Genomic DNA, 17,270 nt, shown 5'->3' with positions numbered 1-17,270 from the left:
TCATACACCTATCACCAGCTCCAAACTGCTAACTATAAAGAGCTAGGCATTAAGGTATTATAAGCATTATCTGTAAAGATGCTTGGTAATAGTATATATTATGAAAAGCACTCTACAAATAAAATTTGACAGGGTTCCCACTCTTCTGAACACCAGATACCAGAATTTTAGGATATCAAGGTCTTATTCAGCATATGTAGTATCAAGAAGTAGTATATGTAGTGAGACCCTTGAGCAAGGCACCGAACCCCCAACTGCTCCCCGGGCACCGCAGCATAAATGGCTGCCCACTGCGCCGGGTGTGTGTTCACTGCTGTGTGTGTGCATGTTGGATGGGTTAAATGCAGAGCACGAATTCCGAGTATGGGTCACCATACTTGGCAGTATGTCACTTCCTGCAATGTTCAGCTCCACCCCTAATCAAACAGACCTTCACCAGATAAATAAAATCTTTAGACACACTCAGTTATTACAGATGGGCATGTTGGAGGAGGGTTGGCACTGAACTCAAGGAAGGTCATTCTCTAGGAATTAGATTGGGCACCTATGTATTAGCCAAAAAACATTAAGTTTTAACATTGCTGCAATAAATTCAATATCAATAATTCAGCACTGAACTGCTGAGATACCATGGCTACATCACATGAATCAAAAGTAAGGTTACAAATGAGTCAAGAATTTTTTGTAGGTTTTGTGACTGACTGAGCATTCAATAGTCTACTCAGAATCAGTATATTCGAAATTTAGGTACATTCAGAGTACACGCAACAGTGTTGTCAAATGTGCAAACATGACAATAAGCAGTATAGTATTTGATTTCACACAACAGAAGACGTCTGACAATTCCAGTTTTATTCAAAGTGTACGATTACAAAGAATGTAAATGTGTTTTATGAACTACACAAACAAAACTTTTCAGGGAAGCCATTTATCAACATAGAGCTCAACCAAAAACTGTGTTTCATCAAATAAAAGTTACTCATCATACAGCATTCTACAAAGATCATTTCACATGATATGAGTCTTTTAACAGGCACTTTCAAAAAGCAGCTATTCAGACACTGATGTATAAACAACCACAAGTCGAAAAAAAATTCTAACCAAAGCTAAAAATCATATTTTCACAAAATTATGGCAAACAGAGAGCTTTTGTACAGGTTAAAGGTATATACAAAAATGTGACGCTAATCTCTGTTTTTGAAACTCCAAAAAGACAAACGCACAGAATTCGAGACTTTATCTCTAAAGCACACCAAAGAAAGAAAAAAAATTAAATTCCCATAGAAGAAAAATAATTGTGATATTTGCGTTTTTTTTTTTTTTTTTTTACAGAGATTAGTTCAAACTGTTGTACAACAGTCGATAAGAGAAGATGAAGGGGTAAATGAGCTCCGTAGAGAGGCTCTACAGTGGACGACTTGGTTCAGCATATGCAATCTACAAAAAAGTAATATTAATGGATAATAGTTAAGTGACTGACTATTAAACAGTAAAAAAAAAAAAAATTATATATATATATATATATATAAAAAATGTATCATTCAAGTGCATGAAACTCACCATTTTGGGTTACCACCGGCGATAGCTAGTGGCTTGACGCTGATGAGGCACTTTATGTCGCAATGTCTGCAGGTTCTTGTACTTTGACATGATACTTTGACTCTTCTTGAAGACAGGCTTCTGATTGAAGGGTGGTCTTGGAATTAGAGTGCCCTTAGAGGACAATTAATTTTTTTATTTTTAAATGTGCATGTAAACAACAAACCAAATAAAGCCTACTCCAAACACTAGAAAGTAAAATAATCATGTATAGTGTTGGGAACGAATAACACTATTCGGTTCAAAAACAGTATACCATCAAGCATCGCTTACCATCAATGGTTTTCTAGTAACTCCATCAGGGGCTGATCCCCTCTTCACTCCAGCAGTTGGCCGGAAATTAGGCCTCTATGTACAGAGAAACGTGTTTCACTACAAATCCCTAACAAAAATGACCAACACATTGAAAAATGTGATGTAACAAGACATGCTTTGACTTCTAAAGCACCCTTGATGAGTAAAATATCAACATTTTAAGACTTTAATTACCTGAAATGTTCCAGGCTTCCTCACGGTTTTTTCTGGACTTTCAGAAGACCTACAAAAATTGTAAAAGGTTGCATTTAGCTAAATTGTTAAGATTTAGCAGCTGTAAGAGAACAGAAATACAGTTCCTCACTTACCGTCTTTCTTTCGGTTCCTGTGAAGAGCTAATAGGACTTTGTAGCTTGGTGAAGCGTTCATTTAGTGTTAAATTTCCATGAGATTCTGATTCCTCTGGAAGATTAAAAAATTAAGAATGTTACATGATACTAGCATGCTGCTACAGAATAAATGATCTGCAAATCATTCAGACTTTTACCAGATTTGCTCTTGGGTGCCTTATTCCTCCAGGGTGTATTGTTCTTAGGGCTAGTGCTGGGTTTGTGCCCTGCCTCCCAATGGGAAACCACAACAAGATCACGTGAAAGTCGTCGGTCTATTGGTGAAGAGCTGAAAAGAAAGTCAACGAGGCATTTGAACAAGTCATCCACATCATCTGGGCACTTAAGGAATAAATTCTAAACATCAAGCATCAGAAAAAGCAGAAGGCATGCACAAATGTTATCCGATTTCAAAGTGGAATAAGCTTCTGCCTCATGAACTGAGGAGAGAAATGTTGCACTTCAAACTAAATTACTCAAACATTCACAGTCCTCAAGAGCCCAATTGTATTGCTGCAAATGCAGAAGGACCAATGATGGATTACTACATGGGTACTTACAGCAAAGCAAGCCCATCATCGCCATGCTTCAGTTTGAATTGGTAGATTAATTTTCCCTGATTCACCTTGGCCTTTAGCAGCCTTCCTTTCACTAATGTGAATAACCGATATTGGCAGACTGAACGAGAGGACTGAAGAACGCCATGTAGGAATCATTTTACGTTCCAAAATGTGAACAGACAGGCATGCGAGCACTTCCTTGTTATCCAGACTTGACAAGCCAGACACATTCCTCTCGACCTATCCTTTCATACTGGATTAGATGTGTTGGGAGACTGCAAACGCTTCATGCTGGAACACACATTTCATGGTATAAACATTGATTTGCAGCTCTGGATTCCACAATGGCATTGAGGTAAAGTTTCACGGAGAGGATCATTCCAATAGGAGACTGATTTTTCTAGAAATTTTCAGCCAGTTCTCCTTGAGTAAAATGCAGAACCTTCAAACTCAGGTATATTATCCATCTTCACATAACTGCTAGGTATTTTAGAACTAAAATTGCTTGGATAATTCTTCAGTTGCAGAACTTCTATTGAAGTCGACTATAAATTAAAGCTTGACATTTTGGCAAACGTTTCATTAGAACTGGATCAGGTCTTGTCTTCAGCACAACTCCAACTTCCTGCCATTTCAGCCAGTGGTTTGGTTGTAAGATAACATGATCCCTGCTTGTCGTCAATGCTGCAATGCCAAGGATAAAAGGCATTTAAGAGCCTAAATCTTTCATAAATATCACCCATGTGATGACAAAGGACTGTAGTTACAAAGGAGGGATGTGACAAAAAAAAAAAGAATGTCCATATTGTTGACGTCTCTGATCTGTCACAGAAGTGCATGTGCCTTCTTTCTCACAGTAGTTCTCACACGATGAGGCCTCTTGTTGGGTGCACTTTCAAGGCATTCCAGAGGTTATTGGACATGGAGTTTCATTCTTTTGACCGTGGTCATCTGATCTGATGCGGACCAAATCTTACATTATTCTATCAAGGAATGTTAGTTCTTTCTCTTCTTGCAAACAAACCTGTTTCCATTTAAAACAGAGTACAGCCCCAGAGTTGTGGTTTCTTCATCCATCCAACCAATCAATTAAGTTCTTCAAATGAAACAATATCAAATGACAGGGTCTAAATGTCATAACTGTAGAAATAGAATTCTTGTCCATTCTCTATGAAATCCATTCACATTTCCATTTTCCAAAACTATGTCCATACGACGTAGCAGTGACAGACTGAATTTCACTCATTGTTACCGCAGTTAGTTGCATGAGGCAGAGCATCCTTCTGCAAACACGTAAAATTAAGGCTTCAAAAGCATTTCCCTCCCTGGAAGACATTTTTAACATCTCTTCTGGGTCAAAGTTGATCTGGATGCATCATTGTGGGACAAATGGCATTTGACTTTTGGAACGAAAAGGACTGCGACTGTGAAACTTTTGAAAGACCACTTGCTCAGACTTATCTCTTATCAAATTCTCTTGACAAGGACAGGATTAACATCATACTGTTGTCACTAATGAGGAGGAAAACAGGCATGATTTTCTTTTTTCTCTCCTCATCCATCTCATCTGACAAGGTGACACCCCTTTGATGAAAGTTGTGCCATTGAAAAACAGGAAGCTTGACCTTCTAAACATCACGCGCCCATTGCCACAGTGTGAGGGGTGATACCATACCTGTGCGCGCTCACAGAGCGACGGGATTCCACCTTTGTTTCGGAGTCCCTCTCAGGCTCTGCAGTCTTGGAGTCTGTGTTGGGGGATGATTCTCTGGATGATGGCATCTTTTTGAGTGATAACTTGCGTGGTGGGACTCCTGGGGAATCTTTGGCATTCTTTGGTGCAGTCTGAGGCTTGGGCTTCTGGACTCTCTCTGAAATTCTTGGCCTTGGTGGAGGCAGTTTGAACCGGGCCACTGACTCCGCTCTAAACCTCCGTGCCTTTATCAGTCGACTCTTATCTTGAAGGGACAAAGCACGACCTCGGAAGCCGCTGAGAGGAAGAGGTCTCACTGACAATTCCCTGCGGAAGTGCTTTGGTGGCCCATGCTCCAAACCACTTGATGACGGTGGCCGTCTGAATTCTTGACTCTTCCTCTTCATTGGCCGTCCAAAGGGCCTTTCCTGAGGTCGAAAAGGAAGATACGGTCTGAACGATGATCCAGATGGAGGTGGGCCTGGTCTTCGTGCCTGCGATCTGTAAGGGGGGTGACTATGTGGACTTCCCCATCCTCCATGTGCCCATTCCATGCCGGGGCGCCGGGACTCCCTTCCAAGCACTCCATGCGGTGCACGCTGATCTCTCTCTGCAGACCACCTACATATCCATTACAAACAATACAAACATGTTGGTTATAATGCCAGTTTGTGCTGCTTGAGAAAGCTCTTGTGGAAGCTCTTAACTTCTATCAATTTAGATCCAGCCCCAGGCTGCTGAATGCCATATCACTTCTGTGCCAGTATAACTTTAAGGGGACATAGCTTCAAATGGTTTTACATTTTCTCCAGTTTCACTTTATGGGCTTTATCATTAGATCCTTTGGTACTTTACACTGACAGAAAGCTGAAGGAAGCTGGGATTTACTCTCACCACCCTGCAGTGTACTGGATTTTGCATTCTAACACACAACTGTATTTTTACTTTACCCAGCCTGCACAGCTTCATTCTTGTACCTCTCTGGATATGAATTCCTTCCATGAAACTCTCTGGGTTTTCTTTGGGGTGGGCCAGAAAGCCTCGAATCCCCACCAGGGGGGTGAGGGTAACCTCCTGGGCCATTCCAGTGGTGCCCGCCAAGTGCTGGTCGGCCAAAGGGCCTCTCCCGAGGAGTGGGGCACCAGCTCCTGTCATGCTCCTGAGGGCTTGGGCGTCGCTGTGAACCCCTGAAGGAACTATGTGGTGAAGGAATCCGCCTGTCTGAGGGAGGGCCATGGAAATGGCGAGATGGAGATGTGTGGCTAGGGTGGTTTTCTCGGAAAGGTGGTGCTCTGTGGCTAGGCGGTCCATGTATAGGACTATGTGGGGACTGCCTGTGCTGGACTGGGGGAGGGCGGCTTGAGCGAGGCGGAGAAGGCCTCCTGCGGCCCCGCTGTGAATCCTGTGAGCTGGGATACGGATGGAAGTTATCCTGGCGCTGCATCCATGGTCCATGTGGCCGCTCTCTGCGTTCACCCATGAGCGAGGGCCTCTTGGGGTATGGCTGGGGTCCACTGCTGTTTTTATCTCTCCAACTTGGTGGGGCTTTTCCAGGAGGTCCTCTAAAACCTCTCTGGCTTCTTGAAGGAGGGCCAAATCGCCCTTCATGATTCATGCTGCTGCAGTTGTCAGAGAATGGCCTGTAGTAAAAACAAAAGTAAATTTTGAGCCACCTATCAACTATGCAGATACATCAGGATTAAATATTATATCTACAGCATTGTAGTACCGGTGTTTAGAACGAGGAGATCCTGAGTGTTGTCTCACCATTTTTCAGCTTTTAAACCTATCTTAAGTGAAATAAAAAAAGACATGAAATGTCACTTCCACAATAATGACAGAACAGGCCTGACATAAAAGGCAAAATAAAAGTGAAAACAGAAAGAAATACTTTGACCGAAACGTCTAAGATCTGAAAGTAAAAGACTGCAGTGCAATGCCAACTAGTTCCGGCATTATTCTTTGCACAACAAATCTAGGAAATAAAACAAGGCCAAGTGATCCTTCCTAGCATGTCATGCCAATTTTAAATAATTATCAAAAATTACACGCTACACTCTATCCGAGGGCCATTTTCAATGTTGTTTTATTAAAATTGTATTTTTTAAGTTTAGAAAATATGCTTTAACTCTTTTAACAAATACTTGTAAAGCATGCGGCTGTCTAACCTGATCAAATGTGTTCATATCGATATTAATCACAAGAAATCGATATAAAACCACGGAATGCGTTTTAATCTCAGGATACTTTGTCCTGTCAGTCGTGTTCCTGCGACAAATAATCAAATGAACACTCAAAATGCAATGCTTGATTTGTTTCACATTGCAATGTTTTGATAGTTCCACATATCGTGCTTAAATAAAGCATCGTCCTTGATTTATGTAGAAATTAAGCAAATTAAGACGAGGTCGACACCACCACATTCCTGGCCTAAAGTTACATGAACGCGTGTTTGAAGGCCGACAAGGCCTTTAGTTTCACACACAGAAGAGTAATTCGAAACAAACACGTTTCATTCGTATTATTAAACGTGTAATATTCAACTAAAGTTTTAAAACAATAAATACAATATTAAGTTGAATACAAAAACACATCATAGTTCAGACAAGCAGCGTCTTCCGTTTTCACCGTCAGTGCGAAACTACGACAAAGCGAAAACATTTTTAAAATACAGCCTAAATAACAATGCAACAGTATTAGTTGTTTAATTAATTAGTTATGTTTAATTTCGGCTGAGTTGCTCTGACATACCCAAGGTTGTCCGATACGAAAGCAGATACCCAAATCTAATTCATCAGCAAACGCTTAGCCGTGATAGCTAGCTAGCTAACAACCGTCTTCCGTTATACGACGGGCCACATCTGACCGAAGCTGAACCGTAAATACTTTCAAATTAACAAAAATCCATCGCCTTCGTCGTTACACCGGAGTCGTTCCGTCGAAAAACAAGAGTTGTCTGTGAAACTACATTCAGACGAGCCGAACAGCTGCAGCCGTGGTGACGTCACCAGAGGGGGCGCGTGCACGTCAGGATTCATCTCGACTGCGCCCATATTGTTGCTTTGCTTTGTTAGTATTTTGTAAACCTAGTATTTTTTATATTAATTTATTCATAAAAATATCTTATTGGAGTTGAAATAGTAAAAAAGACATGGTGATGATCATAACGAATGAGAAAAGACATTCATGTCACTCACTGCTCAAGACTGAAACTTCTGTCTGTCAGTGTTTTATAAAAGAGAGACATTTGTCAAACGAAACCAGTTTTTCTTAAATAAGAAAAAGTCTTTTCTCTTTGTTATTCCAGACCAACACATAAAATACTTGATTCAAATAATATTACAAGCCCACATTCCACTTGTCGTAGGCCTAGAGGTTATTATTTGACTACACTGACTGTGGTAAGTATATGTGGTATGAAGATGTACTATTATAAGATACTTGAATGATATGAACTGAATTTAGTGAGTGAAAATGAAATTCATATCTCTCTTACCCCTGTATATTGCATCATTTAAAGGGTTAGTTCACCAAATAAGAAAAATCTGTCATCATTTACTGACATTTTAAACCTGTGTGACTTTTGTTAATATTTTAAACACAAATTAAGATATTTATAATGGAACTGAGTTTTCTGTAATTGTAGTGCGTATGAAAGTTCCTGCATCCAATGTTTTGAACATCCCAAAAGGTCATTAACTAATTAACTAACTAATCCATATCAGTCAAACAGTTTAATGTGTGTGTGTGTATGGGTTGTTGACGTGACGTGGCATTTTCACTGTCCCACAGGATAAAAAATGAATATAATTAATATTGTCATTTAATATTTTCAATTAATATTTAAAATGCTATAAATTGTTAAACATGTCTTCGTCCTACATGGAACTGATGTTAAAAAAGCTGCAGTGTTATTAGATTTTTTTTATTTTTGAGCCGAATGTCAAATTTGGCCTATGGTGTGACTGTCCCAAGCATGGTTCAGTAAATTACAACTTTTATAAATTAAATAGAAAAGCATAAAAATATCAATAAATACACCCGGCATAATTGTGCAAGTGTTTATTTTAGTAAATGGCAATAATTTTTTTCATCTATATATTTCTGAAAGTGTAGGAACATAATACATTTTGTCTCTGAAAACCATGTCCTGTGGTGTGACACCATATCCTGATTTGTAATCGGCAATTCCAGAAAAAATTGTAATTATTTGAAGGACCCCATTCATGGTCGTGTTACTGTCGTGTTACGTGTTACAAGTTTTAATGTCCTTTCGTGTGACGCCCCAAAATTATATTTTTTAATAAAAAAATGTATGTTAAACTACATACCGCTAATGACAGGTTAGCCCAGAATAGCAAGGTCATTAATTGTCAGAAAAAGGCTGAAACCGTCCTATGGTGTGACAGAAAATGTCCTCCGGTGTGACGCATTTACTGTCATACCACAGGACAAAGAAGTCACACCACAGGACAAGGTTTCTTTAAAAAGCATTTTAAATAATTAAATAATATTTATTTATTTTTTTATAGTGAAGTGAAGTGACATTCAGCCAAGTATGGTGACCCATACTCGGAATTCGTGCTCTGCATTTAACCCATCCAACGTGCACACACACAGCAGTGAACACACACACACACACCGTGAACACACACCCGGAGCAGTGGGCAGCCATTTTATGCTGCAGCGCCCGGGGAGCAGTTGGGGGTTCGGTGCCTTGCTCAAGGGCACCTCAGTCGTGGTATTGAGGGTGGAGAGAGCGCTGGACATTCACTCCCCCCACCTACAATTCCTGCCGGCCGGAGACTCGAACCCGCAACCTTCGGATTACAAGTCCGACTCTCTAACCATTAGGCCACGACTTCCCCCCTATTTAACGCCTTTTTATTCTTTTTTGATCATTTTCAGTGTTCTTAAATGCAGTAATTACATTAATTAAACTATTTTCTGATGTTTTTACAGAAAACTTGTACTGTTATAAAGTGTCATGAAAATAAGTATAAAATGTGATACTATGGGCTTGGGGGGGGGGGGGGGGGGGGGTGAAGTTTGAAACAACCAGAACTCTTCCTAGAGCTGGCCTCCTGACCAAACTGAGCAACTGCTGGAGAAGAGCTTTGGTTAGAGTGTGACCAAGACACTGATGGTCACTCTAGTTGAGCTCCATGATCATATATGCAGATGGGAGAAACCTAAAGAAGGACAAACATCACTGCAACACTCCACCAATCTGGCCTTTAAGGCGGTGTGGCCAAACTCAATCCTCTCTTCAGTTAAGACACATGAAAACACACTTGGAAAAAGCACCTAAAGGACCCTCAGAATGAGATTCTCTGGTCTGATGAACCTCAATTCTAAGCATCATGTTTAAAGGAAACCAGCTCTGCTCATCACCTGCAGAGTACCATCCCAAAAGTAAAGTGTGCTGGTAGCAGCCTCATGCTGTGGGGCTGTTTTTTAGCGGCAGGGACTGAGGGACTCATCAGAGTAGAAGAAAAGCTCAATGCACCAAAATATAGAGATAGCCTTAATGAAAACCTAATCCAGAGCATTCAGAACCTCAGACTGGGCAGAAGGTTTGTCCCTAAGCACACAGCAAGAGTGGTTCTGTGGATGTCCTTGAGTGGCACAGCCACAGCCTGGGGTTAAACCCAGTCAAATATTTCTGAAGAAATATGATGAAAATGTGCATCTGCCCCCATCCAACCTAACAGAGTTTGAGATATGAGTAGGTGAGGTGAAGAATGGGAGATAATTGCCAAATGCTGATGAGCAAAGCTTGTCGTATCATACCTAAAATGACTTGAGGCTGTAAAGGGTATGAATACTTATGCAATGTACTTATTCCAGTTTTTTACTTTTAATAAATTTACGAAGTTGTGAATATGCTTTTGCTGCTTTTGCTTTTGCTGCTTTTGCTTTGTCATACACCATGTATGGAGTGTAGATTGATGTGGGAAAAAAAGTAATTTAAAGCAGTTTAACATAAGGCAACAACATAACAAAATGTGAAAAAATTAAGGGATATGAATACTTGTGCAAGGCACTGTATATATATATATATATATATATATATATATATATATATATATATATATATATATATATATACACACAAACACACACATAAGTACACTCAAGAGCCATTTTGAATGTTTTATATAAAAAGGTATATTTTTGTTTAAATGATATATTTTAAAACCTCTATTAACAACACAATAACTTGTAAAGCATGCTGCTCTATAACCTGATCAATACATTTATATTGAGATCATCACACACCACACTGCAAAGGCATATATTATGTCTGTTATTCATGAGATATGTAGTCTAGCCTAAACTAGTGACTTCTGACGGTTCTTTCATGCTCTCTTACACACCCTCTTTCTTACAGTAAATGCCATAAACACAGGTTTACTTTTGCTTAGCTTAAAAGCTGTTTTGCTTGTGAAAGTAAAAACAGACCTGTCAAACTCTCACTACATAAACTTCAGTGTACACCCATCCAACAGACAATAATGACTAATGATGGAAACTACCTCCATTATAAATGAGAAATCAGGCTTTTATCCTCACTTCACATTGCCATATGGTACGCTGACAGATCTCAGATATGAATCCTAAGCCTATGTTTTTTAGTATAATAGTAATAGTATAAGCTTCAGTTCACTGGGTTACATTTTCAGACATTGTCTTTCATTACTCTTGCCCTCTGTCTCTCACTCTTTCCATAAATGACACGAGAACAGGATGAGTTAAATGTCAAAAAGAGATGTGTTTGCATACATTGTGTTTGCAACAGATGTGAGATGCTGATGATCAGAATTTCCCTGCGGCTAATCATTTGGTTAACAAGCTTTTGTCTTCTAACTAAGAGCTCCACATAGTCAATGCCTCAATATGTGCCTGGCCTTTGTAAGTTACTGAAGGGGAAATGGCAGGAAGTTATGTAGCAAGTCAGTCAACTGTATATGCAGTAGAGCCGATTGTTCAGGCAGCAGTTACATTTAAGAACTGTTTGGAGCTGGATTGACATCAACAAAGACTATTGCATCAAGGTAGGAACTTGATATACAAAAACATAACATAACTTATAAAAATATAAAAATATAAACTTATAAAAATATAAAAATAACTTAAAATATAGCTATATATATGTATATATATATATATATATATATATATATATATATATATATATATATATATATATATATATATATATATATGAATATATTATAAAGAATATTCAATATTTATTTTACTTTAACAAAGAAAAAAGATTACGTTGTTACACTTGAACTTGTTTACACTTTTTTTTTTTTAAATTTAATAATTATTTTTAATACTTGTCTTCAGTACCTGTGTTCTGTGTTCTGTTTGCTTTAAATTTAGGAACTGAATTTGAATTTGAAAAGAATTTTCAGTTCAGTTCTAAGAGGTGCGCAACCCTGCTAAGGACTGAAAAAATGGTACTAGTGAAGTTAAAAAAGAGTTCTTTTGGTTGCAATTTCGTCAAATTCTGTTTTACTATTCATACTTTATTTAAAAGTTATAGGGAAGTGAAAGAAGGAGGTGTCAGCAGGCATCAAAGTGAGCGTTTGACCGCTTTACCATCTGCTCCAACATGACACAACCTTACACTCATAATCATTCAAGAGGAAACATAGATATCATCTCATTCTACAGATGTTTGATGTGGAGATTGTGTAAAGATTCAGATATTTTAACATCATGTGAAACCAGTCAAAGGATGATGCATCAATGTGGTTTATTTCTGTTTGTGAGCTCACATCTGACGGCTTATTGTGATTAAGTAATCACAGTAAACGCAGTGGCTAGGGGAGAACTTGCTCTGTTGATCTGTCTATCTGTTTTTGGTGAGCGTGGCTGGGTGTATGTAAGCCGTGTGCCTTGTATGGCTGTGCAACAGTTGGTCTTATGAATTATTTGTATGGCACAATTGCATCTCATTTTACAGCTCTATTATATGTGATCTCTCTGCTCTCACCTCCCAGTGGCCTTTCCATTGTGCATCTCTAATGGAGCATGCAATCCCGTGCTCTGCTTCCATATCTGACCCCTGACCTTCAGGGTCCCCGCCCCTACTGTCTAGATCAGGCTAACTCCATCAAACCTGCTCGATCTCACTGTCCGCTGCTCTTTCTCTCCCATCACTTCCCATATTTCAACTTTCTGTTTCCTGTATTCCCATTTTCTCCTTCCCTAAACCATTCCTCTTGCTTTCTTTCGCTCTCCTTCCATTCGTCCTTAATTTTCAACATGCTATGATTCTCTATTTCGATTGCATTGCTTTTACAATATCCAAATTATTTCACTATAATACATGATGTTTCCTTCCTTATCTCCTTGCTTTCCCTGTTTCTCTTCTTCCTTGTACATAGGCTCTCTTCTTTCTCTCTCTCTCTCATCCACTCTCGCTTTCTCCTCGCTTCATTCCCCCTTTTCTTACCTCACCTCCTCCTCTCTTCACTTGTTGCCTTTCTCATAAAGCAGCCCCCGACCTTTACGTGAACACACGCTCTTTAATCTTACTCTCCACCCTCAGCAGGATGCTTAATCTGCGGGCGGCACAGAGCCAGTTTACCCATGAAGTGCGAGAGCCAGGGTTGTATGTCTGGAGGGTTGAGAAGATGAGGGCCGTGCTCCTTGAACCATCACAGAGGGGAATCTTCTACAATGGTGATGCATATATTGTGCTCAGCAACCGTGGAAAGGATGGAAGTGACCTGCACATGTGGATGGGTGTGTAGCATCTGTTTATGCATGTATAAATAAATGTAGAACAAATGAAAATGCATCTGATGCTGCTTGTATGCAGCATTGGTAAAATATGTACTGTTAAAATATTTTTGGTAAATGAAGTAAAAATCTATAAATTCTAAGGTTCCTGTAGATTTTGCATTGTCTCTTACTGTTGGCTTTCCTTCCCTGATCAAGGTGAGAAGTCATCCCGGGATGAGCAGGGTGCTTGTGCCATGCTTGCCACTCAACTGGACAGCTTCTTGGGAGGAGAGCCAGTACAACACAGACAGGTGCAAGGATACGAGTCACCAGAGTTCATGGGACTCTTCCCTAAAGGAGTCAGCTACAAGGTGGGACACCAGTAGGACAAAAACAACAAATCAGTAAGATAATATTGTATTCAACAAGTGTGCATTACATTTACAGTTATTCATTTGGCAGACACTTTTATCCAAAGCCACTTACAGTTGAGGAAAACTGTAACTGTGATTCATCAAGTGCCTGTTTTACAAGTTTTCAGTCATCATTCAAAACAATAAAAGCTAGGACAGGAAGATATTAAAGAAAATAAGAGCATAGATAAAATGAAAGAAATAGAATTAGTTTTTTGGCAGTTGGATGTTCAAGGAAGAGATGAGTTTTAGTTGCTTCTTGAAACTTGTGAGGGATTCAGCTGTCATGTAGCATTAAATTGATCAACATTTATATTTCAATAAATACTGTTATTTTGACCTTTCTATTCATCGAAGAACTGCATACTAAATCAGAATACTAGAATGATTTCTGAAGGATCATGTGACACTGGACTGGAGTAAATGGCTACTAAAAATTCAGCTTTGCTGTTAAAGGAATACATTTAGTTTTAAAATATACTCAGATATTGTAATAATGTTTCACAACATTGTTGTTTTTATTTCATTTTTGATCAATTAAATGCAGACTTGGTGAGCATGAGAGACTTTCAAAAACATTAGAAAACCTAATCGACTTTTGATCGGTTTTTCTGAAAATCAAATGACTGAATTTCTCTGTCTGTCTCAGGAGGGTGGAGTAGATTCTGGGTTTAAGAGTGCCAGGTCCAGGATTGGCCCTGTTACACATCTCTACCAAGTTAAAGGAAAGAAAAACATCCGCGCAAGAGAGGTGGAGCTTAGCTGGGGGAGCTTCAACAAGGGCGACTGTTTTATACTGGACCTTGGAGAGGTGTGTATGTCAAAAAGGTTATCCTTGTAATGTTGTCCGTCATTGGGCAGCTATGGTATTTTAGTTGGATAAACATGGCCAGTCATTTAGTTGGTGTTATCATGCAAATGCACATGTGTTTATGTTCAGACTATAGTCGCATGGAGGGGTTCCAAAGCCAATATGTTTGAGCGTCAGAAGGTGCGTGAGATAGCAATGTTGATCAGAGACACTGAAAGGAATGGGAAAGCTCAAATCATCGATGTGACAGAGGGAGAGGAACCACTGGAGATGGTTCAGGTGACAAACACCAAAGATCACATAATAAGAAATCCATTTTAATTTTAAATCAGTTTTTCATTTAAATTTTGTATAATATATATAATGTGTATTAAATTAGAAAAATGCATTTGGTGGTGGACACCACAGTAATCGTATCAATAAGTTTATCCAAATATAGATTAGAACTGATAACACCATCTCTTTTTTTGCTTAAAAGGTACTTGGTCCAATCCCAGCTCTGAAGGACAGCTCAACAGAGGAAGACGCTGAAGCAGACATCACTAATTCTGCTTCCCTTTACAAAGTCAGCTCTCTCTCCTTTACAGTGTATTTTGCAGTTATCAAAAATACCTTATCTAACCTTTTTGTTGTTGCTGTTGTTAATCAAACTGTTTGTCTACCCATAAATTAAATCAAAGCCAGATGCTGTTTGAAGGCTAAGAATATTTTAGGGAAAATAATAATTCACTTTGGGAATAAATCTCTGAATAATTCTCTCTCTCTCAGGTGTCTAATGCAACAGGTCAAATGGCCTTGACAAAGCTGTGTGACAAAGGCCCTTTCAGTCAAGAGCTGCTGGAGAAAGATGACTGCTTCATCCTGGACAATGGATCTAATGGGAAGATTTACATTTGGAAAGGTGATTGTGTATATTTGTTCAAGTTTGTGTGTTTAGTAAATCAAACTTTTTCGTTTATTGTCTTTCTGCTTTGATACATAGGTAATGGAGCCAATGCAGAGGAGAAGACAGTTGCCCTGAAGGTAGCAGATGAGTTTATTACAGAAATGAACTATCCCAAGTTGAGAACACAGGTACAATAACAGGCAGCTCACGGTTTCATTTTTATTTCTGTGCAGAACTGTCTCCTCTTTTAACAAATTTCTTTGTGACCTTAGGTGGAAATTCTCCCTCAGGGACGTGAATCTGTCCTCTTCAAACAGTTCTTCAAGAGCTGGAGTTAAACACACACCAACATATAGGATGTACTGTATGTAGAAAATGATACTCATTTTGTATAAACACACAGCATACTAGCTTAGCTTATCTGTTGCAACTCTTTGCTATTAGCCAAAACGTGCTTTTTTGATCCCAGGTATTGTGAAACCTGGGATGGTTGACATTTTATTCAGGAAATGCATATTTAAGAAATATAAATCAATTTGTGAATTGTTGATTCTGTCACATGCGTAATGCTTTGCATTAATATAAAATACCTGTATACAACCCAGTGGTCTATTAATTTGATATACTTCATTCAAATACTTATGCAATGACTCGATGTCTGTAAACCTTTGCTGTATTGTATATTGAGCCTCATATTGGACTGATATCAAATATGTGGACAAAAAGACACCACATACAGTCCCAATGCTTATGCAACCACTATGAGTGATACATGCATGGCCCTCTGATCGTCTTTTATCTTAGAGATACGCACCAAGATAAAGGGTGACCCGTATATTAACCTAAAACTGAAAATCCCGCCAACCAAGGACTTAACTAATAAAAGCTTAAGCAAATTAAGGCCCAATGACTTTCTTAATCAGACATTCTTCCATTAAAAACGGGTCTACAAAGAGGTTAGGAGGATTATGGACTCCTTAAGAATCAATGAGCATATTAAACCATCATAACTTTCTTAACTGTTCTCATGAAGACGTTTGTTTGAAATGTTTTGGGCAATAGATCTACCTGATGTGAGTAACATTTTACTGCTTAAATTATAATGTAAAAGATATATTTGTATTTGGAGTCAATTAATAACTTAATAACTGTAAACCTTAATAACTTATTGTACAGTGGGGGTGATTTCATTTCATGCGAACAATATTTGCAGTTATCTTGAAATCACAGTCATCCAGGTGTGGTGAGAAAGGTGAGCAATACATACAATCTGTTGCTGTGGCAGTTGTTTAATGTTGTTTTAGTGTTGTTGGTTATAAATGCATATTCAGCATGTATTTTTATCAGTTTAAGTCATTCAAATGAAACTGAAATTGCCTACAGGATGTGAACAGTTTCACATGATTAATTTCTGGTCTTGGTTGAGTTTGAATGTCACAGTAGGTTTGAATAATATTGACAGTGATACCGATTTTAGTTTTATTAATTTACTTTTTAGTTTTGAAGTAGATCAGAAACTTGGGGAAAGCGTTATCAAATCTTTTGCTGCCTTTATTTCTTTTTAAGTCACTTTGCTCAAATTTAAACCAAACACACAGTCGTGTTTGTATGTTGTCTGTTTTATAAGTTATTCTGACTTTGAAATGAAAGACCTTACAATAGCATTTCAGCCCACATATATTGATTACATAAGCTCATAATGCCAATGCCTTTATCACTGTTCTCATCTTAGTTAACATAAGTTTACACGGAATGATAGGTGAGATATCATGTGTCAGTGACTAGGGTGGATTGAGGAGACAAAGTTCATTGTGTAGTCCAAACCGATGACATGATACTGCACGAGAGGATCTGGGTCCTTGTGCTCTGCTTCTGCCGGCGTGCAACACAAATCTCTAAGCTGGCCGCAATAGAAAAGG

The 17,270-nt window shown here is 38.7% G+C and overlaps 2 protein-coding genes across 4 annotated transcripts; one reads left to right on the top strand and one right to left on the bottom strand.

Moving 5' to 3' along the window:
- Positions 1-814: 814 nt before the first annotated feature.
- LOC306871910 (uncharacterized protein) lies at positions 815-7,516 on the bottom strand. 2 transcript variants are annotated; one of them, XM_079420159.1, is made up of 10 exons: positions 7,248-7,516; positions 6,226-6,286; positions 5,474-6,136; positions 4,479-5,117; positions 2,402-2,532; positions 2,223-2,316; positions 2,089-2,137; positions 1,873-1,947; positions 1,561-1,713; positions 815-1,437 (listed from the first exon to the last, which is right to left on the bottom strand). In XM_079420159.1, exons 2-9 carry the CDS (start codon positions 6,264-6,266, stop codon positions 1,570-1,572), a joined length of 1,836 nt encoding a protein of 611 aa, XP_079276285.1. In that variant the 5' UTR covers positions 6,267-6,286; positions 7,248-7,516; the 3' UTR covers positions 815-1,437; positions 1,561-1,569. The 2 variants fall into 2 exon arrangements, with proteins under 2 accessions (XP_079276285.1, XP_079276286.1); XM_079420160.1 differs by having other exon boundaries at positions 6,226-6,282; positions 7,248-7,502.
- Positions 7,517-11,377: 3,861 nt separating this feature from the next.
- LOC306870967 (macrophage-capping protein-like) lies at positions 11,378-17,014 on the top strand. 2 transcript variants are annotated; one of them, XM_079418592.1, is made up of 9 exons: positions 11,378-11,554; positions 13,066-13,262; positions 13,458-13,612; positions 14,304-14,465; positions 14,595-14,744; positions 14,944-15,030; positions 15,234-15,366; positions 15,448-15,539; positions 15,624-17,014. In XM_079418592.1, the coding sequence occupies exons 2-9, from the start codon at positions 13,070-13,072 to the stop codon at positions 15,687-15,689; spliced, it is 1,038 nt and encodes a 345-aa protein (XP_079274718.1). In that variant the 5' UTR covers positions 11,378-11,554; positions 13,066-13,069; the 3' UTR covers positions 15,690-17,014. The 2 variants fall into 2 exon arrangements, with proteins under 2 accessions (XP_079274718.1, XP_079274719.1); XM_079418593.1 differs by having other exon boundaries at positions 11,470-11,554; positions 13,069-13,262.
- Positions 17,015-17,270: the final 256 nt, after the last annotated feature.

The sequence above is a fragment of the Barbus barbus genome (assembly GCF_936440315.1).
Source record: "Barbus barbus genome assembly, chromosome: 6".
NCBI classification, from domain to species: domain Eukaryota; kingdom Metazoa; phylum Chordata; class Actinopteri; order Cypriniformes; family Cyprinidae; genus Barbus; species Barbus barbus.
The sequence above is the reverse complement of the archived record's forward strand: the minus strand, read 5'-3'. Positions and strand labels throughout refer to the sequence as shown.

Coding starts and splice junctions, on each gene's coding strand:
- LOC306871910 (XM_079420159.1), bottom strand. CDS start 6,266: ATGGTGAGACAACACTCAGGATCTCCTCGTTCTAAACACCG. Junction 2,317..2,401: donor GGCACCCAAGAGCAAATCTG/GTAAAAGTCTGA, acceptor TTAATCTTCCAG/AGGAATCAGAATCTCATGGA. Junction 1,948..2,088: donor GGAAGCCTGGAACATTTCAG/GTAATTAAAGTC, acceptor CTCTGTACATAG/AGGCCTAATTTCCGGCCAAC.
- LOC306870967 (XM_079418592.1), top strand. CDS start 13,070: ATGCTTAATCTGCGGGCGGCACAGAGCCAGTTTACCCATGAAGTGCGA. Junction 14,466..14,594: donor TTATACTGGACCTTGGAGAG/GTGTGTATGTCA, acceptor GTTTATGTTCAG/ACTATAGTCGCATGGAGGGG. Junction 15,540..15,623: donor ATCCCAAGTTGAGAACACAG/GTACAATAACAG, acceptor TTGTGACCTTAG/GTGGAAATTCTCCCTCAGGG.